At 47.4% G+C, this 24,767-nt stretch overlaps 1 protein-coding gene across 11 annotated transcripts in view; it reads left to right on the forward strand.

Moving 5' to 3' along the window:
• Positions 1–24,767, forward strand: part of RIN2 (Ras and Rab interactor 2) — a 299,965-nt gene that overhangs the window by 140,990 nt on the left and 134,208 nt on the right. For all 11 annotated transcript variants that reach the window (XR_014317184.1, XM_082756878.1, XM_082756889.1 and 8 more), the window contains one exon: positions 23,354–23,428. Coding sequence is in view for 10 of the 11 variants with exons in the window: in XM_082756878.1 (XP_082613004.1) it covers positions 23,354–23,428 (75 nt within the window). In the remaining variant the exon portion in view is untranslated. The remainder of the gene's footprint in view (positions 1–23,353; positions 23,429–24,767) is intronic.

The raw sequence follows: 24,767 nt of genomic DNA on the forward strand, positions 1-24,767 counted from the left end.
TGGGCAGGGATTTACCAGCCAGAATTTGCTGTCTCCTGAGCCTGCCCGAAGGCTCACAAAGACACAGTTTTCTGGGACTCCCATCATCCTAGAAAGCTGTGTTAAAGCACTTCTGCTTGAGGCTGGAATGCTTTCAGTTTTGTCAGGTGAAGTGGGATAAGTGGAGAATTAATCCCATGCAGTTCCAATCCAATGGTGCTTAGGTGTCCTTCACGTTCCTTAAAACCTGTCATTGAATGCTCTGCAGTTGGGTGGTGATTGCTCAGAATTTCCAGGGTAGACCAGAAAGGTTGATGCGCCCCCCTGTGTCTGTTCTTCTTCCACTAAACACCGTGGCAGTGCTGCTTTGTCCTCACTCACGGTGTGTGGCATGGAGCTCGGAGAAATATCTCTGTGCCGGATCCAGATTATAGGGTGATTGATGGGTGGCAGAGTGCTTGGAAGCGCGAAATGCTCATGGTCTGGAAGACCCAGAGCTAAAGCTTGTAGGGGACATTTCTGTAAACACTCTTTTTTGCAGAACTATTCAGTAGAATAGGAAAGCCTATTTTTTTGACCAGTAAAAAAATGAATTCAAAAATATCTCTATCCAGGATATGTTTTATTTTTACATTAGGCTGTAGTCTGCATGTGCTATGTTGTACATGTTATTCTTTGGCTTAAGAAAATACTGGGTTTGGCTACATGCATCTTGTTGTAAAAAAAAAAAAAAAAAAAAAAAAGAAAAAGAAATATGCAGCCCCAAAAAGTTGGTATGCATTTACTTGAACACCAACTCTGATTATTTTTCTAAGCCTTTAATGGCTAGTAAGTGCACGATTCTCAGTAAATCAGAATAGACATCCCACTGCTGGAACTGGAAAGTATGGTGCCCACACCTCTGTATGACACTATGCACCTAAAAACTGCATTAAAAGAGCATTATTAAGGTTGAAAGTCAAACACTGAAAGGTTATGAAATAGCAGCATTAAGGTTTCTTGCACAACCTTAATTTCCCCCCCACACACACCATGTATGCATTATTATATGGTCTTTAATTACATGATCGCATGCTGGTTTCTCCACAGGCTCTCTGCCTCCTTCAGTGCACAGAATGGACTTTGCTCACTTTAATGAGCAGCTATTCATTATTTTGTTTTCTCTTCATTATTCAGTGTGTGCCCTTCTGCCTTATTTACCAGGCTCTATTCAAACCCCGTTCCAGAGGCAGAATTATTAATTTCCTCTTGAACTTCTGCTGATCTCATTGCTATTGTATCTGAGCAGTTGATAAACAATTAATTAATTTTCCCCAAACCTCTGTGAGATGAAGAGGTGTTTTGAAGATGGGGAAACAAAGCACAGAGAGATTAAAGACAAAATAAAAATTTGTCATTTTAGGTGCCAATTAGAGTTGGCATGGGTCTGTTTTTCTTGCTGAACCTATAGCATCCTGTGGCATTTCCTTTGCTCAAAGAGCAGCTCCCTCTGGCTCTGGATGCTGCTGCCATTGCTCCTGCTGCTCCAGCTCAGTGTTGCTCAAGGGTTTCCTTGCTGGGCTGAGTGTGGTGGCAGTGGCTGCTCATAGCTCAGCTCTCCCAGTGAGCTTTCAGCTGCTTTAGCAGTGTGAAACCCTTTTCTTCTCCAAGGTCCCAACATATGCTCTACTTTCTACAAGGCATGCACTAAACACCTCAGTCATCATGAACCAAGGTTTCATCTCTAGGACCATTCTTGTCTGAATTAGCAAGTGACTTACATACCTCATCATGTCACATGTAGTATTTGGTTTCACTAGTATAATCATGTTTCTGCTAAGCAACCAGCTACTCCAGGTTTCTTTCTGTGTGATCTGTCTCTCTGTTCCCCCTCTATCATTTCTTGAGGCTCAAGAGAAGAACTTTCTCCAGCTTCCCCCCCAGATCATTGATCCACCCTATACCTGTTTCTCAAGTGCCTGTCTTTCCCCAAGTCCCACAGAGGTCTATGTCTCTTCTCCTCTCCCCAGTCCTCTTCCCTGTGGCTGTTTGGTCTGATTCCTCCCAGCTAACCTCATCCATCCTGGGGAGGCACCTTGGTAAGCACAGGAGCCTGCCTGAGAGCCAAGGCAATCACATTTTCTGTTGGTTTGATGTCCTCCACCAGCTGGATACATGGTGTACCTCGCAGGCAGTTCATGCTGGAGCCTGCGACACATCTTGCACAGCCCTTCCTCTGCCTGCAAGTGGCTTGTGGCCAGAGGACCACATGGCCCTTGCTTTGTAATTGCAGCAGAAAAAGAGTTTCCCCAAGAGGCTCCTAAAGCCTAGCGAAGAGCTTTCCTTACAGGATGAATCTCCTGTCCTTAAAGGGCCTGTAGCAAGGCTCCCTCATCCAGCACAGCAAGTCTAAAAGGGATAGACACCCTCTGCCCTGTGCCCACATGCTGTCCTTGCTCCAGGTCCCCAGCAGGTCTCAGGCTACGTCTCAGTCCAACACACATGTATGTTGCTTTTGATCTCTGCCTTCCAGGTAGGAGGCTTCCTGCTCCATGCTCAGAGCCTGCTCAGATAGGTGGTAGTGGCTGTGGAAATTGTGGCCACTTGGACTACAGGCACCTGCTCACGCTTCGCTCGTCCAACACCGAGCCCTGTATCTTGTGCACTTCCCAAGTGGGAAGCAGCTGCTAGGAGCCAATGCAGTGCAAAAGGAAAAAAGGAGGAGCAGGGAGAAGTGTTTCATGCTTAGCAGCTAGTCTAAAATAGCTTGGGAGCAGGCTGCCAGAGGCACTCAGGCAAGGCAGTAATTAGAAAATCTTCCACTTAATTTCTTTATTTATGTTTTTAATTTTGGATTTTTAAGGAATTTGTCAGCTTGGTAGCTAGAGCCCCAGTCCTGCAAGTAATTGCAGCCAAATTCATTTCTGCACAGTGATCTGCTTGCAGGATGGGTGTCTGAAAGCCACACAACTTGTTTATACCGTCTGCTGTTACGCCTTGTTTTAGGGTTTTCAAAATAACTGTGGTAGTGTTGTAAGTCTCCTGAAGACCTGCTCTTATGCTAAAAAACAATTGATGTAGATGAAAATCAGCTTTAATGTACTGTTGTGCTCCTTTTTTCTTTGTGGCCCAGACAGAATGGACAGAGTCGAGATGGAAATTGGATTGGTTTGAATAATGTCAACAGACTGGGGAGATTAATCATGTAGCTGTCTTGCGCTAGCCCAGAGCTGAAATTTTGTGTTGCAAGCTCTAGGGAAGGATTAATAAATGCAAGCAAAATTGCTTTAAGCAACCATAAAGATATCTCTGTTAGTGTTAAGTACTATAAACCCTCTTGTCTCCCTTGCTTGTCTTTAAGCAATACAGAAAATGTACATGTAAAAAAGTTTAAAATGTAGTACAATAGTACAAGTCAGAGACACCTCTACCCATCCCACCCTAAGAATTGGTTGGCTTCTTACTGATTTTGAAACTGAGGTTCTTCTAAATTGTAAGTATTAGTGCCATGGTTTGCTACTGAAAAGTAGGAAAGTGTGCTTCAGTAGCCTGAAAGTAGGTTGATTTTCTCTTCCAATTAGTGTTGATGACACTTTGCAGGTCACTAGTGAGGATTCTGAACTGCACGGATTTTTCTGTCTGTTCTCACTGATAAGAGCAATGAAATCTCCCAAGGTCTTTATCCTTGGCACACAAGGACTAGTTTTCAAAAAGTGACAGTTGATTCAAGCTGCCTCCATTTTTGGATGGCCAAACCAAAGCTACATGCAAAGGCTGGATTTTCTAAACTAGCATGCACACTCTGAAAATCAGACTTTTACAGTATCTTAAACTGGGCCTCTGGAAGCTGAGAAACTAAATCTCTGATTTGTTTTGAAATCCCCAACCAAATCGTACTTAGAGAGAAAGATAAAGTTTACCCATGTGGATGACTGAGTGCAGCCTACCTGACTGTGACTGTGAGCCTTAGAAGCTTTTCTTTCTTTCTTTTTGGATCCTGTGGTAATATTCTGATTCTGTCTTACATGCACATACACACATACACAGAGGAAGATTTGACTAATTTCATCTAGTCAGTAGGTGCAATTTTTAAGCTATAGATGGTTTTAGTGTATGGAAATACTTTAAGATAAAATACTTTAAATACTTTAATACCGTTCTTGCTTCCCCAAATGCTAATGTGCTGCAGAACGGATGTCTCTATAGCTGTTTCTTTTGTTGTCAGTATACCTGGGATGCTATCTGTCAATTGTACAGCTAAGTCACATATCCTAAACACCATCTGTTTGACTGTTGTGTCTGTTTTATTTGCTTTCTATTGGCAAAGAGAAGGTACAAGAAAGTGAGAGAATGCTGCAAGAGTTGCAATGCTATAAAATGCAGCCCTTCAAATAGAAGCTTGTCAGTGCTTCATGGTAGTGAGTGCTGCATAGCAGGGCAGAGATTCAGGCATGGAGGCTTCCGCCTGTGTTGTGACAGTTCACATTAGGATTTTTCCATGACTGCAAATCAACAGTATAGCCCTGGATAGATATGGGGAGGTTGACCTTATCCCAGGGTCCCATCCAAGCCTCAGTCTCTTTGTCGTCTTTTCTCTCACTCTCATATTTGTGCTTCACAAATTCTTCCATCTCCTTCCACTGCCTTCTCATCATCCTTGGTGGCAAGGATGTGGGATTCTCGGAAGCAGGCAATGCTTGCTTAATTCAGTTCACATTCACGTTCAAGTCAGCCCAAGCAGAGTTTGTTCAGTTTTAAAAATTCCTCCATCTACATTCTTCCTGCTTTTTGCAGCTCTGCTGCTCTATCCAGTCCTTCTCTGTCCTCATCCAACACTGTACTGCAGCCTCTTGCACAGAAGAGGATGAAGGATTAGGAGAGGTTGGTGAAAAGTGCATAAATGAAAGTGATACAGCCATATGAGCTGCAAGCATTAAGCAATCATTTTTAATGTGCATAACTTGAATTTGTTAATTACCATCTAAATAGCTGTGTTTGGCAATTGAGTTCCAGTTTCCCTGTTTCACCCTTCCCTAGGTTGGGACTGGCTGTTCCGGTTGCAGTGTACCTTGATGCTGGATTGTGCCAAAGACTTACTGTGTTGGAAACATTCTTGTATTTTTAGGGACTCTTCTGGTTAATTCTTCAGTCAAGGGGTCTATTTGGTGGTCAAATGTCATTCCTCATGTATACTGCTATACTGGCGTTTAAAAAAAAAAAAAGGACTACTTTGGCAATCTGCTCTGCTTTCTTCTGCTTCAGTGGTATTTTACCTGAGAAAGTACAATTTGGAAGTTTCTTCCGCTGTCCAAGTCATGGTAAGCCATTGTGTAAACTAAAAATGCCTCTCAAAATCATGAGCTGATATGCAGTCAGCTTTATTTCAGGGTGTGTAAATATACCTAAGAAATCAATGTTGCAAATAGTGAAGAGCTGAGTAGAGAAAACTATGAACAGAGGTTTAATAAGCAGGTAGAACCCATTTTATTGAAGAGGCTGGGACTTTCGTAATCTATTTTTAAGCTATTTGTGTCATACAGTTCACTTGCATGCATGTTAATCTTTTAAGCTTTAATTTCTCAGACAACAAGTAATTCAGACTGGGGTCATTACTGACCTTTGGTTTTAAGATTGTATTCATGAGCTTTTTTCTCTTCTGGATTGCAGAGGAGTTTTAGGCAGGGGGAACTGGAATGTTTTTTGTTACTCTTCTTTGTTCAGTGACCAACAACAGAAAACATGTTAGCTAGTGAAGCAGTAGTTTAAGGAGAACATAGTGCCAACTGTTGGGTCTGTATGCTGCTCTTGTAGCCCTGTACACTGTGAAATTTTGTGCTGCCAGTGGTTTTTAGTGGCTGTAGGCCTGCTCTTTCACTGTTATGTCTGTTGCAGACTTGAAAGCAAAGAAGGGACCCAATAACAAATCAAACAAGATCCACATTCCTAACAGGAACATAACAGGAACACACAGCTGTGGGAATGACCATGTGTGCATGAAACCCCAAGCATCAGAAGAGCAGAGGGAAGAAGTTGGTAGAGTCACTCCCTGTCCTGCAGAAAGTCAGGCCATCAATAAGCAGACTGCAGGCAGAACAAAAAGGAGTTGCTGGGGTTTCAGAAGAGAGAGGCATCAGTTTCTATAGAGGTGCTGCCGAAAGGTCCTCACAGTTCAGAGGCTGCAGCCTTTCTGAACACCCTGGTAAAGCCCCTGCACACTCCAGAACAAAGAGGGTGTGTCCAGCAGTTGGGCTAGCAGCAGACATAAGCTGCTTCACAGCTCCTGGGCATGCTGCTGAACGGGCTCCTCTGCCTCTTGCATCCTTACTTTTATGTTACCCGTACTGCTCCCTGAAGGGGAAATCGGGGAGAATGTTCAACCGCTGTAAATGCAGCAAAGTGCTCCCTTTCCCTGGGGTTTTCCTGCTGGGATGTTTGGCACTGGCAGCTAGCAGACTAACTCTGAGTGATAAAACGGATTGGATTCCTTTCCAGCTCCCCATTTAACACAAACGGTGTTGCCTTGGGAATCAGGGACTTGTGGATTTAAAGCAAATTTGTAGCCATTGTCCAAGCTGATACTTCATTTGCTCCCCAGAAAACACTGAAAAAAGTCCTTTGTCCTGTGGGTCATGCCTTCTCTTTCACGATGCTGCATGCACATCAATCTGTGCATGGTGAATGAGCTCTGTCAGAGGTATCTGTCACACCATGGTGTGACATTTGGTCTCCTTTTGGAGAGGTTTGATAACTCTAAAAGCCTTTTGTTGATCCAAACGTCACTTTATTTCCCAGAACTATGCCAGCAGCATGCGTGAACTCAGTATTGCTGCAGTGGGTGCCAGTTCAGCAAAGTGGCTTAAAGCAGGGTGGCTTGCATCATTTCTCTGGAGAGAGGCAAGTAAGCCTAGACTTTGTGGTGTCAGGGGCCTGGCTCCTGCATCTAAACTGAACCAGAAACCGCATGGTGAGGCCAGTGAGATTGGATCTGATGATGGTTTTTGTTTTCTCTGAAGGTCCTTGTGTTGCAGCTACGCCTAGCAGCCGCAGTCATGGATTAAGACTCCTCTGTAGCGTGCATTTTACAAATACAGAGCCAGAACATAGCTCTTGAGCCTGAAAACTGGTGACCAGAGTGTGCAGTGGGAGCTGATAGCAAGGGCTCAGGTGGGCAGACAGGAAATCTCTCTCATCACAGAATTACACTCAGTAATAGGACAGAAGTAGAGGATGCAATCAGAAGAGTTGAAAATAGATTCCCTTCAGCACCAAAACAAATCAGTTCCTAATGGCCACTAAACACCATTGCCTCTTGAGGTCAAGTTTTCTCTGTCAAAATTCACACAGAAATCAATACTGCAGACTTACCATTGATGCAGTTGCTTTACACTCATTTCTACTGCAAAAGCAGGGGAAATCACAAAGTCTCTTTGCATGTCTAAAAAGGGCTTGCCAGTGTGAAGAGCCTGGGCAGCGTCACCCTGAGTGCACCTTCCTGTACGACGTCGAGATCTGTCTTTGAGCCCTGCTGCTAATCCTCCACAGGATCTGTCCGCGGTCAGAGGCGTCTGTGAATGCAAGTCCTTGGGATCTGGCTACTTTGGCTCTGCAGGAATCTGGCTGAAAAGACATGCTAGTTTGAACATCTCATGGATGATTTTGAGTACCAGTGGAGCAGGGAAATATTTTTGGCTTTGTCCTGAGGTTTGGATAGTGTCCACTATTTCCATTCTGATAATGTCACAGAGACGGATTGCTGCCACAGTAATGAAAATACCAAGAGCTGCTTAAAAAAAGCAAATATTCTTGGGGAAATAATGACAATAGATTTAGTCGATCTGCAATGTATGAACTGGGATCTGGAGAGATGGTTGAACTCTGCAGAGAATAGCTAACCAGCAGTAAAATTAGGGGCCTGGTAAATGGAAGAATCTTTTGTCCCAGTGAGCCCAGTAGATCAGAGCAGCTCAGCAATTACTGTCTTAGAGATATGTATTTTTAAGGCCTGGATTTTTTGGGGCCTGGCAATTGCTTGTATTTTGTTTTGCTTAAGTTCTGTGGGGAGGGATACGGTTGTTTACTATCAGTCAAAGCCCTGTGCAAGACCAAATGCTGCATCACAGGACGTGCGTGTCCTTGCCAGGAGGCAGAGATTATGATCAAGGGACTCAGCTGGATGCTTAGCATGTCCTGGGTGTTGGGATGGCTGTGATCACTGCATGTCAGCAGCAGGGAGACATCGTGGTGGGGTATAGAAAGAAACATCTCTGCCTGCTGCCCAGGATTTAGTCCAGGACGTGCTCATCACGTGCCACGTGTCCCCACACAGGGACTGTCAGCTGCCTCCTGGTGTTCCCAGAAGGCTGCACAGGCGGCAGTGGCTGGCTGTGCGCGAAGCTGTCTAAAGTTTCAACCTCAGCTGTTGCAGGACAGCAGAGTGGTTTGATGCTACAAAGGGACATGGGTGGGGTCAGGGACTTCTGCTGCGCTGTCATGAGATGGGCCCTCGTGCATTTGCCTAGTGGTTTGGCAGTCAGTTTCACCTTCCTTCACCTGCAAAATGGGGCTGTCCAGCACTGCAAACTATGCCTTTCTTTACTGTGGTTTCTCATTCCTCTGTAGCTCTCTGACCCCAGCTCATCGCAAAATACCCAGAGTTGTTCGGACCCTGCTCTCACTGATGTGTCTGTTCCTGAAGCAAGGATTGTTGGGGCTGTGCCAGGGGGAACAATGGCAAGGCCGGGGGATAAGGCAATGGCCCAGCTGAAGTGCATCTACACCAATGCACGCAGCATGGGTAACAAACAGGAGGAGCTGGAAGCCATCGTGCGGCAGGCAGGCTATGACTTGGTTGCCATCACGGAGACGTGGTGGGACCAGTCTCATGACTGGAGTGCTGCAATGCCTGGCTATAAGCTCTTCAGAAGGGACAGGCAGCACAGAAGGGGTGGTGGTGTGGCTCTCTATATTAGAGAGTCTTTCGATGTTGTAGAACTCGAGGCTGGGAATGACAAGGTCGAGTCCCCTTGGGTTAGGATTGTCAGGGACAACAAGGCTAGTGTCTTGGTCGGGGTCTGCTATAGACCGCCGAACCAGGATGAGGAGACAGATGAGGAGTTCTACAGGCAACTGACAGAAGTTGTGAAATCTTCAGCGCTTGTACTCGTGGGGGACTTCAACTTCCCAGACATATCCTGGAAACACAACACAGCCCAGAGAAAGCAGTCTAGGAGGTTTCTGGAGAGCGTGGAAGATAGCTTCCTGACGCAGCTGGTTAGTGAACCTACCAGGGGTGGTGCCCCGCTAGACCTTCTCTTCACAAACAGAGAAGGACTGGTGGAGGATGTGATTGTCGGGAGCTGTCTTGGGCAGAGTGACCATGAAATGGTGGAGTTCACTATTCTTGGCAAGGCCAGGAAGGGGACCAGTAAAACCACTGTATTGGACTTTCGGAGGGCTGACTTTGAGCTGCTCAGGACACTAGTTGGTGGAGTCCCTTGGGAGGCGGTTCTGAAGGGCAGAGGGGTCCAGGAAGGCTGGGTGCTCTTCAAGAAGGAAATCTTAATGGCGCAGGAACGGTCTGTCCCCACGTGCCCAAAGACGAGCTGGCGGGGAAGAAGACCAGCCTGGCTCAACAGAGAATTGTGGCTTGATCTTAGGAGAAAAAAGAGGGTTTATAAGCTTTGAAAAAGTGGGCAGGCCACTAGGGAGGACTTTAAGGATGTAGCGAGGCTGTGCAGGGACAAAATTAGGAAGGCCAAAGCTCATCTGGAGCTCAATCTAGCTACTGCCGTTAAAGATAACAAAAAACGTTTCTATAAATACATCAACACAAAAAGGAGGACTAAGGAGAATCTCCATCCTTTACTGGATGCGGGGCGAAACTTAGTTACAAGAGATGAGGAAAAGGCAGAGGTGCTTAATGCCTTCTTTGCCTCAGTCTTTAGCGGCAATACCGGTTGTTCTCTGGATACTCAGTACCCTGAGCCGGTGGAAGGGGATGGGGAGCAGGATGTGGCCCTCACTATCCATGAAGAACTGGTTGGTGACCTGCTACGGCACTTGGATGTGCACAAGTCGATGGGGCCGGATGGGATTCACCCAAGGGTACTGAGAGAACTGGCAGAGGAGCTGGCCAAGCCACTATCCATCATTTATCAGCAGTCCTGGCTATCGGGGGAGGTCCCAGTTGACTGGCGGCTAGCAAATGTGATGCCCATCTACAAGAAGGTCTGGAGGGCAGACCTGGGAAACTACAGGCCTGTCAGTTTGACCTCAGTACCAGCGAAGCTCATGGAGCAGATCCTCTTGAGAGTCATCACGCAGCACTTGCAGGGCAAGCAGGCCATCAGGCCCAGTCAGCATGGGTTTATGAAAGGCAGATCCTGCTAGATGAACCTGATCTCCTTCTATGACAAAGTGACGCGCAGGGTGGATGAGGGAGAGGCTGTGGATGTGGTCTACCTTGACTTCAGCAAGGCTTTTGACACTGTTTTCCACAGCATTTTCCTCAAGAAACTGGCTGCTTTTGGCTTGGACTGGCGCATGCTTCATTGGGTTAGAAACTGGCTGGATAGCCGGGCCCAAAGAGTTGTGGTAAATGGAGTCAAGTCCAGTTGGAGGCCAGTCACTAGTGGCATTCCCCAGGGCTCGGTGCTGGGACCGGTCCTCTTTAATATCTTCATTGATGATCTGGACGAGGGCATCGAGTGCACCCTCAGTAAGTTTGCAGATGACACCAAGCTATGCGCATGTGTCGATCTGCTTGAGGGTAGGAAGGCTCTGCAGGAGGATCTGGATAGGCTGCACCGATGGGCTGAGGTCAACTGCATGAAGTTCAACAAGGCCAAGTGCCGGGTCCTGCACCTGGGGCGCAATAACCCCAAGCAGAGCTACAGGCTGGGAGATGAGTGGTTGGAGAGCTGCCAGGCAGAGAAGGACCTGGGAGTGATGGTTGATAGTCGGCTGAATATGAGCCAGCAGTGTGCTCAGGTGGCCAAGAAGGCCAACAGCATCCTGGCTTGTATCAGAAACAGTGTGGCCAGCAGGGCTAGGGAGGTGACCAGAGCCCTGTACTCGGCTCTGGTGAGGCCGCACCTCAAGTACTGTGTTCAGTTCTGGGCCCCTCGCTACAAGAAGGACATGGAGGTGCTTGAGTGGGTCCAGAGAAGGGCAATGAAGCTGGTGAGGGGCCTGGAGAACAAGTCCTATGAGGAGCGGCTGAGGGAGCTGGGCTTGTTCAGCCTGGAGAAGAGGAGGCTCAGAGGCGACCCTATTGCTCTTTACAGATACCTTCAAGGAGGCTGTAGCGAGGTGGGGATTGGTCTATTCTCCCACGTGCCTGGTGACAGGACGAGGGGGAATGGGCTTAAGTTGAGCCAGGGGAGTTTTAGGCTGGATATTAGGAAGAATTTCTTTACTGAAAGGGTTGTTAGACATTGGAACAGGCTGCCCAGGGAAGTGGTGGAGGTCTTTAAAAGACGTTTAGATGTAGAGCTTAGGGATATGGTTTAGCGGAGGACTGTTAGTGTTAGGTCAGAGGTTGGACTCGATGATCTTGAGGTCTCTTCCAACCTAGAAATTCTGTGATTCTATGATTCCCCCCAGGGACCTTAAAGTGGGAATAAGTGGCACTGACTCACAGGTTTGGGTCTGTTTGGGTCTGGCAGATAGTTGCTTGGGGGCGGCCAGGGGAAGCTTACACCCTGTGATCTCTGCAGTGTTTGTTTTGCAGCTAATGATTATAAGCTTCTGATTGACTTATTGCTAATTGCAGGTGGGATGTAATAACTCCCAAAATGTGGTAGGTTTTGTGAAAATTACCTCGCAGGTCTTGATGGTCAGGCAGTTCCTCTCTTGTATGCTCTTCTGAAAGACGGCAGTAATTATCTTACGAAGTTCTTTCCTGCCTTGTATCTTCACTACAATTGCCGTAGGACTGATACATTTAAGAGCAAGTGAGAGAGAAAGCATGTGTAGAATATTAAACACACGGTTGCTATTTCCCATCTTATTTTTGGCCATGACCTTTCAAATAGCACACAGTCTGCCACCTTTGAATCACAGACATAACTGTTAGTGCTCCCTTTGCTAATTTTCCTGGTGGCTGAACGCTGCCAGGTGCTTTCGGGCTGTCTTTGGGCAGGGGGTACCTGCCGCCACCCTTGGCTGCATCCTGGAGCAGGACTGCCTCCAGAGCTGAATGGAGCCAGCAGAGATGTCGCTGTCCCATCTGGCAGGATTTGTCCTCTCCGGTAACAGGTGAGGTTGTGAGACCAGTTCATGGGACATTTTACTAGGCAGATGAGAGAGATGCTGTTGAGATGAAATTCCCTCAGAGAAGGTTCAAAATGTGCTAGAAAAGTATCCCCAAAATGCCATTTGCAAAGGCCTTGTGGAGGGAGTGCTCGTGGCCAGAAGTCACAAGGCAGACTGTAGATGAAGACTGCTGCTGGGAAGATGCAACTGAGGTGATAGGTAAAACATCCTCCAGGGAGAACCAGGAGCCACTGAGGCGGGAGGACACATGGGCGGCCCCCTCTGCACCTGCACTGCTTCCTCTCTCTGGACTGTAGACTGGGTACGTAATTCTATTGCTTATGTAATTCATCCGAGCTTAAGCTGTAGGGCTGGGAGCAGAATAAGGAATCACTCCTACATTGCTTCATCCCAAGTGAATACCTCCCCCTCCAGACTGACACTGCTCTTCAGTATAACAGATGGGGGGGAGATATCTCCCAGGAAGTGCACAGAGGTTCTCCAGTGGCTTCTCGTTTAAAGTCATAGATGAATGTATAGCCTATTTAAATATAAAGATGAATATAAATAAGGCAGTGCCACTATCTCATTTTAATATGTGATGCTTCATTGATATCATGACCAGTGAGGGTGAACAGGTGGGTGGCAGGATCCTTGTAATTACTTGAGCTGAGAAAGAAGTTCCTGAAATAATAAATTGCGAAGTTAAAAGGCAGAGCCTATGCTTTGTCAAGGGAAGTTTAGACCTGGAAGATCAAGCTTCCCCCAGGGCTGTCGCAGAGGGCAAGGCCTGTGACAGATTCACCAAAGACAGTCCAGTGATATTCAGCTTCTCAGAAGTCAGAATTTCCCAGGCTGCTGTCAGGATAGCCAGAAATAAATGTTTTTTTGGTGTTTTTGTTGTTGTTTTTCCCCACAGAATGACAGGTGCCAGGGCAGCATGACATCTGAGAGGTCTTTTTAACTTCTCCAGTTAGAGCTGCCGTCTTATGAGGGGTGTTTCAGCATAGTGCTTCAGTCACAGGACAGGAAGGGGTGCCCCAAGGTCTGGACTGTCCTGAGCAGTCTGCTGTGGTCACCAGCAGAGCTGTCCCTGGAAGCATGAGCAGGCCCAGAGGTCACCAGCCCACTCTGGTCTTGGACCGATTTCCAAATGCTCAGAGACCTTACTGCCATCACCCAACACATCCAGGAGCAGCTCATCAGCTGCACATACACCCACACAGGGGCACATGAGCCACAACGAGTGAGACCAGGCACGAGCTCCAGCATATGGTGCTCCGCTTGTGCTGGAGGAGGCTCATTGGTGTATCTGGTGAGGGAGGCTGGGCACTATCTGCATGGGGTGTACGTGCCTGGGAGGATGGAAGAGCTCTGTTACAGGAGAGCTGTCTCTAAGAGAGTCATCATCTCCATGGCAGATGGTGGCCTTGTCTAGTTGGTGCCAATCTCCGTGATGATGTATGGGCTTTGAGGAACTGCCCCAGAGGTCTGTTCATGTCTGGAAAAGCTCAAAGATTTTAAATGTTTCCTGCTGTTTGTAGGAACTGTAAGAATCTCTTTACTTCTGTCTCATTCACGTACATATCTCCGTAACCACTATGCCTTTTGAGATTTGAATGAACCTAATGAGGGTTAATCTGTATTTAACCGAATAAAATGCAGCAAAACCTACTACTGTGGCATAATGACCACATGGACACTAGGGTAAGTTTAGGGATCAATAACTTCAACAACTTCATTGAGGACAGGCTCCCTTCTTGTACCATTAGCTCTACAAGCGGTACTTTCCCACTAGCTATTTATTGGTTAACAACTATGCCCTGCAACAGCAAACATTTAGCAACTTCCATATCTTAACGGTCAGAGAATAAACAGTTTGAGACAGCAAGGCATCTAGTGGATCACTCATATTTTGTTCCTTCTAACTTGTTTACATTCCTCATGGCTTCATCATCATGAGTCCAATGTTATCACCAACCATGGAGCTTGTCAACCCCCATTGCGATACTCCCAAATACTACATTTTACCTGAGCATGGTGAAATAGATTTTCTTGTTATATCTACCCAGAACTGACACAAGTGACATGATGGCTAATAACTATAATTTTGTAAATGTAGTACAGTCCAGTCATTATCATAAATATCTGGCATACAAGGATCTGTCTGAAGACAGATTAGGCAGGTTTTGCTGTGTCTAGTCAAGTCATTTCCCTCTCTCACAACCACCTGGTGGAGAAATTTTTGGTTGTTTCATGGAGGATATTTTAATTTTCTGCTTGTCATGGATGAGCAGCTGAGATTTCAGGATGATGTGCTGGGTTTGCATAAGGCCATTCGGACCTAATAATGATGTTTATTACTAGTTCATCTGCCGTTTATATTCATGTAGAGCAAGTAAAATTAAACCTCAACTTATATCACTATTGTTACCAATGCAATTAATGACACTGAAGCCCATTAATAGATAAGGATTTCACAGTGGACTGCAGGTAATTCTCTTCATGAAACGACCCACTGGAATGATATTTATACATCTACACAGCCTGTACATATGATGTCTGTACATATTTGCAGTCTATACTGTGCTCATCTCCTTGGAGCATCATGCAGCAGGTGACATTGAAAACATGCCCAGGTACCTCCCCTTGCTACAGGTCAACTTGCAGTGTCTGTGCCCAGGTTGAGCTTTCTCTAGAGCATTCTGCAATGCTGATTTGCAGCCTTGAGTTCTCTGTCTTTTCACTCCCTTATCTGTCCTGCAGGAAATGGCAAGGTAGCAGCGCCCATGTTTGGCATCACATGCTTCCTCTCAGGCATGTCATAGATAATAGGGAGGGCAGGCACATAGGCTTTGAAAGAGCCAGCTGGATGGCCTCTGTTGACAGGTCTTTCCTGGATGGGAAACGCAGTGAGGGGAGCCTCTGTTCTGTTAAGGGGAGGGAAGTAATTTGGAAGAGCAGAGGAGAAGGGTCAGTTTCACAGAGGGAGACTGGGGAAGCCCTGAGCTGGGGTACATTGCCACTGAGGCTCTGGGCACCCTGCACTAACTTAAGTGCCAAGCACAGCAGCTGTCAGTGTTCTGTCTTCAGTGATTTTTCTCCCTGGTTAGTTATCTCTGCATGTGCACTAAATGGAGGAAATTGTGTGTGCTGCATGAGGCTGCTGGTTCAGGAATTAAGAACCGCAGAAGTCAAACTGGAACCAATCAAATCGTGATTTTTCTGCTCTCCAGCCCTTCAGAAAGGGAAATAAACATTTGAGTAGTAAATGTCGTACATGAGAGTGTGCAAGGTGGTAAATGTCGTACATGAGAGTGTGCAAGGTGAGAGTTTATCAATGAGAAACCCAGTTGCTAATACAGGATGTGTTTTACCCTTCAGAGCGGTATTGCAGCATGCACGTGAGTGCAAGCCATAGGTCCTTCTCTGTGCCTGGATCATGGGCAATTGCTCTCATTGAAGCCTGAACAGAAGAGCTCTTCCTTTCTGCTGTGGAGATGCCACATTTAGTCCCCAGTGTCATAGTTAAGTGAAGGCTACTGGGCTCTTGTCTGGGGTTTGAATTTCAGGTACTTCCTTTGAATGCAGGAAATGTGCAACGTGACAGTCAGTGCTTTTCTACAGCTGGCTGTTGGTGCTCAGCTCCCAGAAGACCAACTGTCCTCTGGCTTACAGTATTTCTGATTTAAAACTCTAAATCTCATCACATTTTTACCCAAGCTTATTGCTTCCCTGATTTCCTTTCTGCCTTAGTCATGATCTGCTAAACTGTGAGTTAGGAGGGTTCCAATGCATTAAGATTTACATGCAGTCCTTGGCTGCAGCAAGAATATATAGCACGATTTGTGCGTTCAAGGTCTTGACAGTTATAATGAAACTACGAGATCCCTGTCAGCAGGCTCAAAGTGCTGCCATTTCTCTCAGTGCTAATTAGCTCCTTTTACCCTGGGTGTGTGGTTACCCTATGCACACAGCTTCCTTATATCAGATTGTTCTTCCCTGTGATCAAATGGTTCAAAGGTTTCAGTTAAATGGCTCACCCTAAGGAGACCTGAGATTTAATTGCACATATTAACTGCATCAGGGAGAGCTTCTAGGATGTCTGAAACGTGAGCAGTTTGTACAAGTGCCTTCACTCAGATCTGAATGATAGCTGTATTTAAGGGCCTGGGTGTTAATGCGTTCACTCAGGTGTTTGAGGAAAAATCACTGGGAGAAAAACACAGACTACCTTCAAGACTATTGTAGAATGTCAAAGAACAGGAGAGATTCTAGCTTAACTCATGGTAACTGCAACATCTTGCTTTTAGTGGTATGCTCTGCTGTATGGTGACACCCCTTATACCCAAAGGAGTGTTTAATTAGATAAATAGCTACAGTTACCAGCAAACCTGCTCATTTGGGATTTATTGTCCCATATTCATTTGTTTCAGAACTGTTAAAACTTCTTTTATGCACATCTTAAGTTTATAGCTATCAAAGCTCCACCAGCATCTGTGCTCAGAAAGGCACATAGGACCTTAAATAGCATTGTAAAGCTGACTGGAATAATATCAAATCATTTCATAAACTCTCTTACAAAAATTGCTCAATCAAAAGGAAGGAGTCCAACTATGCATAATGTTTAATTAAGGGTCTCTGAACAGAATTATGCACCTAACTCCAGGTTTCTACATTTGGAAATTTCCATGATAAATCATTGCCATTTATCTATTCTTACATGAATAGATATTCATTGTCAGCTGGTATAAATGTAATCTGACTCAAGGACTTTAAAGGCCTGGTTTTTGTTGTCTTTTTTTTTTTTTTTTTTTTGATTGGTTGGTTGGTTGGTTTGGTTTGTGATTTTTCTAAGAGTTTCTTACTGTCATTTGTAAGAGTTTCTTACTGCCATTTGCCGAGGCGATCGGCTCCGGGGCAGACGCGTTCTGCAGCGGAGCGGGGGATCGGGCCAGGCAGGGCTAATTTTTCCGTCATCGAGCCTACTCGAGGGAGCCGCCAGGACCCGGCAGCCCTCGTGAGGGAGGCTGACGAGGCGAAGGCGGAGCCAGCAGCGCCCCCTCCCCAGGCGTTCAAAAGCTGCCCCTAGGGAGCGCGAGCGACCAGGAGCGCGGCGACCAGGGCGGGCAAACAGGGCGTGGCGCGTCAGAAGGGAGTGGCGCGGCAGTTAGCGCGGCAGTTCGCGCAGGAAGGGCAGAGCGCTCCCCCTACACACAAACAACACCTCCTTAACAACAGCCGTAGCTAGGTGATAATGGTCTCCACCAGGCACGGTGCGCTCTCCAGGAAGTCGGTTCACACCCAGACCGACTACCCGTTAAAAAATGCCGCAGTTCAGGTCACCGGATGCAGGGAGTGTCTGAACCTGTTGCTGCCATTGGCGGGAGGCAGAGAAACTGCGTGCGTGAGGTGCGAGCAGGTGGATGACCTGGTCCGCATGGTGGCGGAGCTCAAGGAGGAGGTGGAGAGGTTGAGGGCCATCAGGGAGTGTGAGCGAGAGATAGACTTGTGGAGTAACTCCCTGCAGGGCCTCAAGGGGAGGTACCGAGGTGAGACTCCTCAAATGGGGGTGGACCCCCTGCCCTGTAGCCGTCGGGCAGAGGGAGGGGATCTGGGAGCTGAGGAGGAATGGAAACAGGTCCCTGCTCGACATCGCAGGCGACGCCCTCCCCTTCCGGCCCCGCATTCGCAGGTGCCCTTACACAACAGGTTCGAGGCCCTGGAGTTCGACAGACCAGTAGCTGAGGAAGAGGTAGCAAATGTTCCCAGGAGGATGCCTAGGGCGAGGAGGTCGACTCCACGCCTCAGGACTGCCTCCACCAAGAAAGACAGGAGGGTTATTGTTGTTGGAGACTCGATTCTTAGGGGAACAGAGGGCCCTATTTGTCGGCCTGACCCTACCGGTGGGGAAGTCTGCTGTCTCCCTGGGGCCAGGGTCAGGGATGTTGCCAGGAAGCTTCCCAACCTGGTACGCCCCTCTGACTATTACCCTCTTTTGATAGTCCAGGCGGGCAGTGACAACATCGAAGAGAGAAGCCTCAAGGCAATCAAAAGAGACTTTAGGGGACAGGGTCGGTTAGTGGATGGAGCGGGAGTGCAGGTGGTGTTTTCATCCATCCCTACAGTGGCAGGGAGGGGATCAGAGAGGACATGGAAAGCCCACATGTTAAACATGTGGCTCCGGGGCTGGTGCCAACGCAGAAATCTTGTTTTTTTTGATCATTGGGCACTTTACTCAGCACCTAGCCTGATGGCCGCAGACGGGTCCCTATCTTTTAGGGGAAAAAGGATCCTGGGCCAGGAGCTGGCAGGGCTCATTGAGAGGGCTTTAAACTAGGTAGGAAGGGGGATGGGGCTGAAGCTAGGATTATTGGGGCTGTGCCAGGGGGAACAATGGCAAGGCCAGAGGATAAGGCAATGGCCCAGCTGAAGTGCATCTACACCAATGCACGCAGCATGGGTAACAAACAGGAGGAGCTGGAAGCCATCGTGCGGCAGGCAGGCTACGACTTGGTTGCCATCACGGAGACGTGGTGGGACCAGTCTCATGACTGGAGTGCTGCAATGCCTGGCTATAAGCTCTTCAGAAGGGACAGGCAGCACAGAAGGGGTGGTGGTGTAGCTCTCTATATTAGAGAGTCTTTCGATGTTGTAGAACTCGAGGCTGGGAATGACAAGGTCGAGTCCCTTTGGGTTAGGATTGTCAGGGACAACAAGGCTAGTGTCCTGGTCGGGGTCTGCTATAGACCGCCGAACCAGGATGAGGAGACAGATGAGGAGTTCTACAGGCAACTGACAGAAGTTGCAAAATCATCAGCTCTTGTACTCGTGGGGGACTTCAACTTCCCAGACATATCCTGGAAACACAACACAGCCCAGAGAAAGCAGTCTAGGAGGTTTCTGGAGAGCGTGGAAGATAGCTTCCTGACGCAGCTGGTTAGTGAACCTACCAGGGGTGGTGCCCCGCTAGACCTTCTCTTCACAAACAGAGAAGGACTGGTGGAGGATGTGATTGTCGGGAGCTGTCTTGGGCAGAGTGACCACGAAATGGTGGAGTTCACTATTCTTGGCAAGGCCAGGAAGGGGACCAGTAAAACCACTGTATTGGACTTTCGGAGGGCTGACTTTGAGCTGCTCAGGACACTGGTTGGTGGAGTCCCTTGGGAGGCGGTTCTGAAGGGCAGAGGGGTCCAGGAAGGCTGGGTGCTCTTCAAGAAGGAAATCTTAATGGCGCAGGAACGGTCTGTCCCCACGTGCCCAAAGACGAGCTGGCGGGGAAGAAGACCAGCCTGGCTCAACAGAGAATTGTGGCTTGATCTTAGGAGAAAAAAGAGGGTTTATAAGCTTTGGAAAAGTGGGCAGGCCACTAGGGAGGACTTTAAGGATGTAGCGAGGCTGTGCAGGGACAAAATTAGGAAGGCCAAAGCTCATCTGGAGCTCAATCTGGCTTCTGCCGTTAAAGATAACAAAAAACGTTTCTATAAATACATCAACACAAAAAGGAGGACTAAGGAGAATCTCCATCCTTTACTGGATGCGGGGCGAAACTTAGTTACAAGAGATGAGGAAAAGGCAGAGGTGCTTAATGCCTTCTTTGCCTCAGTCTTTAGCGGCAATACCGGTTGTTCTCTGGATACTCAGTACCCTGAGCCGGTGGAAGGGGATGGGGAGCAGGATGTGGCCCTCACTATCCATGAAGAACTGGTTGGTGACCTGCTACGGCACTTGGATGTGCACAAGTCGATGGGGCCGGATGGGATTCACCCAAGGGTACTGAGAGAACTGGCAGAGGAGCTGGCCAAGCCACTATCCATCATTTATCAGCAGTCCTGGCTATCGGGGGAGGTCCCAGTTGACTGGCGGCTAGCAAATGTGACGCCCATCTACAAGAAGGGCTGGAGGGCAGACCCGGGAAATTACAGGCCTGTCAGTTTGACCTCAGTACCAGGGAAGCTCATGGAGCAGATCCTCCTGAGAGTCATCACGCAGCACTTGCAGGGCAAGCAGGCCATCAGGCCCAGTCAGCATGGGTTTATGAAAGGCAGATCCTGCTTGACGAACCTGATCTCCTTCTATGACAAAGTGACGCGCTGGGTGGATGAGGGAAAGGCTGTGGATGTGGTCTACCTTGACTTCAGCAAGGCTTTTGACACTGTTTTCCACAGCATTCTCCTCAAGAAACTGGCTGCTCTTGGCTTGGACTGGCGCACGCTTCGTTGGGTTAGAAACTGGCTGGATAGCCGGGCCCAAAGAGTCGTGGTGAATGGAGCCAAGTCCAGTTGGAGGCCAGTCACTAGTGGCGTCCCCCAGGGCTCGGTGCTGGGGCCGGTCCTCTTTAATATCTTCATTGATGATCTGGACGAGGGCATCGAGTGCACCCTCAGTAAGTTTGCAGATGACACCAAGCTATGCGCATGTGTCGATCTGCTTGAGGGTAGGAAGGCTCTGCAGGAGGATCTGGATAGGTTGCACCGATGGGCTGAGGTCAACTGCATGAAGTTCAACAAGGCCAAGTGCCGGGTCCTGCACCTGGGGCGCAATAACCCCAAGCAGAGCTACAGGCTGGGAGAGGAATGGTTGGAGAGCTGCCAGGCAGAGAAGGACCTGGGAGTGATGGTTGATAGTCGGCTGAATATGAGCCAGCAGTGTGCTCAGGTGGCCAAGAAGGCCAACGGCATCCTGGCTTGTATCAGAAACAGTGTGACCAGCAGGGCTAGGGAGGTGATCGTCCCCCTGTACTCGGCTCTGGTGAGGCCGCACCTCGTGTACTGTGTTCAGTTTTTGGCCCCTCGCTACAAGAAGGACATGGAGGTGCTCGAGCGGGTGCAGAGAAGGGCGACAAAGCTGGTGAGGGGCCTGGAGAACAAGTCCTATGAGGAGCGGCTGAGGGAGCTGGGCTTGTTCAGCCTGGAGAAGAGGAGGCTCAGGGGCGACCTTATCGCTCTTTATAGGTACCTCAAGGGAGGCTGTAGCGAGGTGGGGGTTGGTCTATTCTCCCACGTGCCTGGTGACAGGACGAGGGGGAATGGGCTTAAGTTGAGCCAGGGGAGTTTTAGGTTAGATGTTAGGAAGAACTTCTTCACTGAAAGGGTTGTGAGGCATTGGAACAGGCTGCCCAGGGAAGTGGTGGAGTCACCATCCCTGGAAGTCTTCAAAAGACGTTTAGATGTAGAGCTTAGGGAAATGGTTTAGTGGGGACTGTTAGCGTTAGGTCAGAGGTTGGACTCGATGATCTTGAGGTCTCTTCCAACCTAGAAATTCTGTGATTCTGTGATTCTGTAAATATTTGCATAAAGAGGCTTTACTCTTGGCATAAATTACACTTAAGTGTTAAGAGGTCATAGAACAGAGATTTTAAAGTATAATGTTCAGTATCTTAAGTATTTATTTTGCTAGCAATCAGGAAAGTTCCCCTACTGTAAGAGTTGATAAGCAGAGAAATCTGGGAAACTACTTTTTGCAAGCACTCTGAAATAGGATCTTTCTATAGATAGAAATGAGAATGAACTTCCTGTTTGTTTGGCTGGTTTCATGCATGAACAAGACTGGAGGATGTTGTCAGATAATTAATTTTTACATTTAGGGATCAAACCAGAACAGTGTAATTTAGCCACCTCCCATGTGGTTTACACTTGGGAAGAATGTGACCAATGATGTTTGAAATGTACTATGGAAATGAAAAATAAAGATTTGAGGATAATTTTGTACTGAGAGTGGGGGACTTCCCAGCACTGCCAAAACTGTAATCAGAGTTTAGCCATACTGAAAATGTTACCACCACGTGACTGCTTTTCATCGGCCCTTTCAAATGCCTGTAATGAAGTTAAAGGCTGACTCACTGGTGTTAATGTCCTCTAATATCTGAATTCCAGTCTCATTCAGCCTACAATGACAGTTCTTCCTCATTTCTTTGGTTCTGCAAGGTGTCAAATGAAATGAACTGCACAGCAATCCTGTTTTATCCTCTATTGCCTATAAATCACTTGGATTTTGATCTTAAGGTGCTGATTTGCTGGACCATTGAGTAGTTGTCCCAAATCCTGTGCAAATATGTGCAGAACTGCAGCAATGCCCGTGACCAGCAGGCAAAGCCGTGGCTCTGCAGAGGCTCAGGCTAGCGCTGTGCTGGGGGTCTGACTGCTCCGTGCTGTCAGATAGCCATTCTGCAGCGCCACTTCTGTTCCTTCCCGTGAATGAATTATTATTCAATTATTATTTTTCACAAGAACAAGCCCAGTGTAAAATCCAGCAGCCTGCAGTTTCCTGGAAACCCAGCACAGGAGGCTTCAGCATCTGGACTCTTGGCAGACACAGGCATGTGGGGTAGGGGTGTGCTGGGGAGTGTGTGTGCTGCTGAGCAGTACCTGGGGGCTGCCCTGTGTACCGCACTTTCATGTACCTGGAGCTCTTGCTCAGCATTTCAGGATGGTTTCCTCTCAAGGAAGGCAGGACTGCCAGGCTGGGGAAAATTAATAGAAATACGGTGGTGGGAGCGGAAAGAGTGGACATCCTGTCCTGTAGGCCTGGTTGGGCTATTATCTCTTTGACCGTTCTCAGCTGGGATGCTCACTGCTGGATGTCGGCACTGACACAGTGACACTGACACAGTGCTGACTTTCTTTGCCCTGCTGGTAGAGCCGAGCCCCTTCTGCTGCCCGAGCAGCAGCAGCAGCACGTGCAGCCTCCTCTGCGACACGGTGTGCCAGCCTTGGCAGCAGCTCAGCCTGCAGGGACTGCTACTGCTGGCTCAGTGGTGGGAGCTGCACTGGTGCAGGGCAGGGTTTTCAGGGTAAAAGGGTGTCTGTAGCCTCCCAGGCTCATGAGTATCTTTTCTGTCATCCATAAATACATGGGATTTGATTACCCTTTCCATTGGTTTGACACCACTTCTTTGATTTTGTGTGTCTGTGACCTTGCACTTACTGCTCTTCAGGTTTGGCCATCCCACCCTAGCAGCTATTCCGCCAGCAGTCTCAGAAAGCCAGTTCGTCTCATACCTGCGATCTCCTCACTGTGTCCAAGCGTGCACGGGGACAGCTTTCACCGAGTGACAGGCTTGACTGTGGCACTTGCTGTTGACATGGCAGTTGTGCTGGTAAGAGCCTGGTTGACATCCTTTCTTTGCCTGTTTTCCCAGGTTGTTGCACTGTCGTCATGGAGTCTCCTGAGAGATTCAATCTACTATACACTGTCTGTTGTTGCACTCATTGTGGTAAGTTTTTGAAGGCAATTGTACATGTCATTCTTCTTTGGGAGCCCACATGTCTACTGCTGTCTGTAAAGGGAATCCACCAAGAAACCATAGTCTTGTAGCTGAGATCGTAGCTCCAGGAGCCACGTGGTTCTCTTCTTATGGAAAAATGTACTTGTGGTCTTGCTCATTCTGTAGGAAAGCATGGCCCAAGGGTAAGAGATGGAGAAATGTCCATAGAGGCTGCAGCAACAGCTCGGGGGAAGCATGTCCCAGTCCTAGTACAGTGGTGGGCCGCAGAGCTGAAAACCCATGCTGCAGCCTCACTGAAGAAGATGTGTTGCTCTGTTCTCTGCAGAAAGTGACCCTCACAACTTCCTTCTGGCTCTGCTGCAAGACGTATCTAACTGACCTGTAAGGAGGCAGCGTTTGTGCCTAGAGGACAGAGATCCTCAACAACTACAAAACATTAAAGTAATGTGTAACTGGCGGCAAGGTCTTGTACAGTGCATGCTAACAGCAAATCCTGTAATGAAGGCTACAGTTCCAGTAACTCATAGTGCTACTCTGATTCCAGCTTCCACCAAGTTCAGTAAATACCCTGCAACTCTGAAAGTTGGGCTATACAATGAAAAATGCATGTACAAGACAGTGCCATAGCATTACCTTTGCAATAAATACCAAAGTAGGAAGTGCAAAAATCGACTTTTTTGGTAACAGTTACTACTTTTCTTTGTTGTTTATTTGTTTGGGCGTATAGTCTAGGGCCATACATTCCCTTAAAAAGTGATTTTGTGAAGTTAACTTCCTTATGTAAATAAGAAGAAGGGAAGTTTAGAGTCAGAAGATGGACACTTTGCATTTCTGAAGTTCATGCAATGTTTCTTAGTCACAGTTTCAACTGTGCTTTGTTTTGCCTTCACTCATCATGTATGTATGCCTTGTATGTATTCTGTAGGTACTGTCTCAGAGGGTTTGCCTCAACCTGCTTGTACTTTTATTCTGCTTACTGCAAGGTCAGCCATTTTGCACCCGATGAAAAGTAACTTGTCTTCAATCTAATGCATGCATCAATATGGTTGCTAGAATAAAAGCTAAATAATTGTTAGTAATGGGCTGCAAAACAAAACACTTTTTTTTTTTTGCTTTGACAACTTGGCAAGTAGCATCATGCCAAAAAGTGTTCCTAACCAATAAACTCAACCACACCTACTAATTGTAATAAATTACATTGCACAAGCATAAAGACATCTAGCAGGTATTCTCTTAGTTTATTCCAGGAGAAGCACAGATGTGGGCAGCTACCTGCCATTTATTTAGCCTCTTGTTGTCTGTGTTGGGTGCATCATATAGTGTGTGG

Source organism: Aythya marila (assembly GCF_965140915.1).
Source record: "Aythya marila genome assembly, chromosome: 3".
Classification (NCBI taxonomy): domain Eukaryota; kingdom Metazoa; phylum Chordata; class Aves; order Anseriformes; family Anatidae; genus Aythya; species Aythya marila.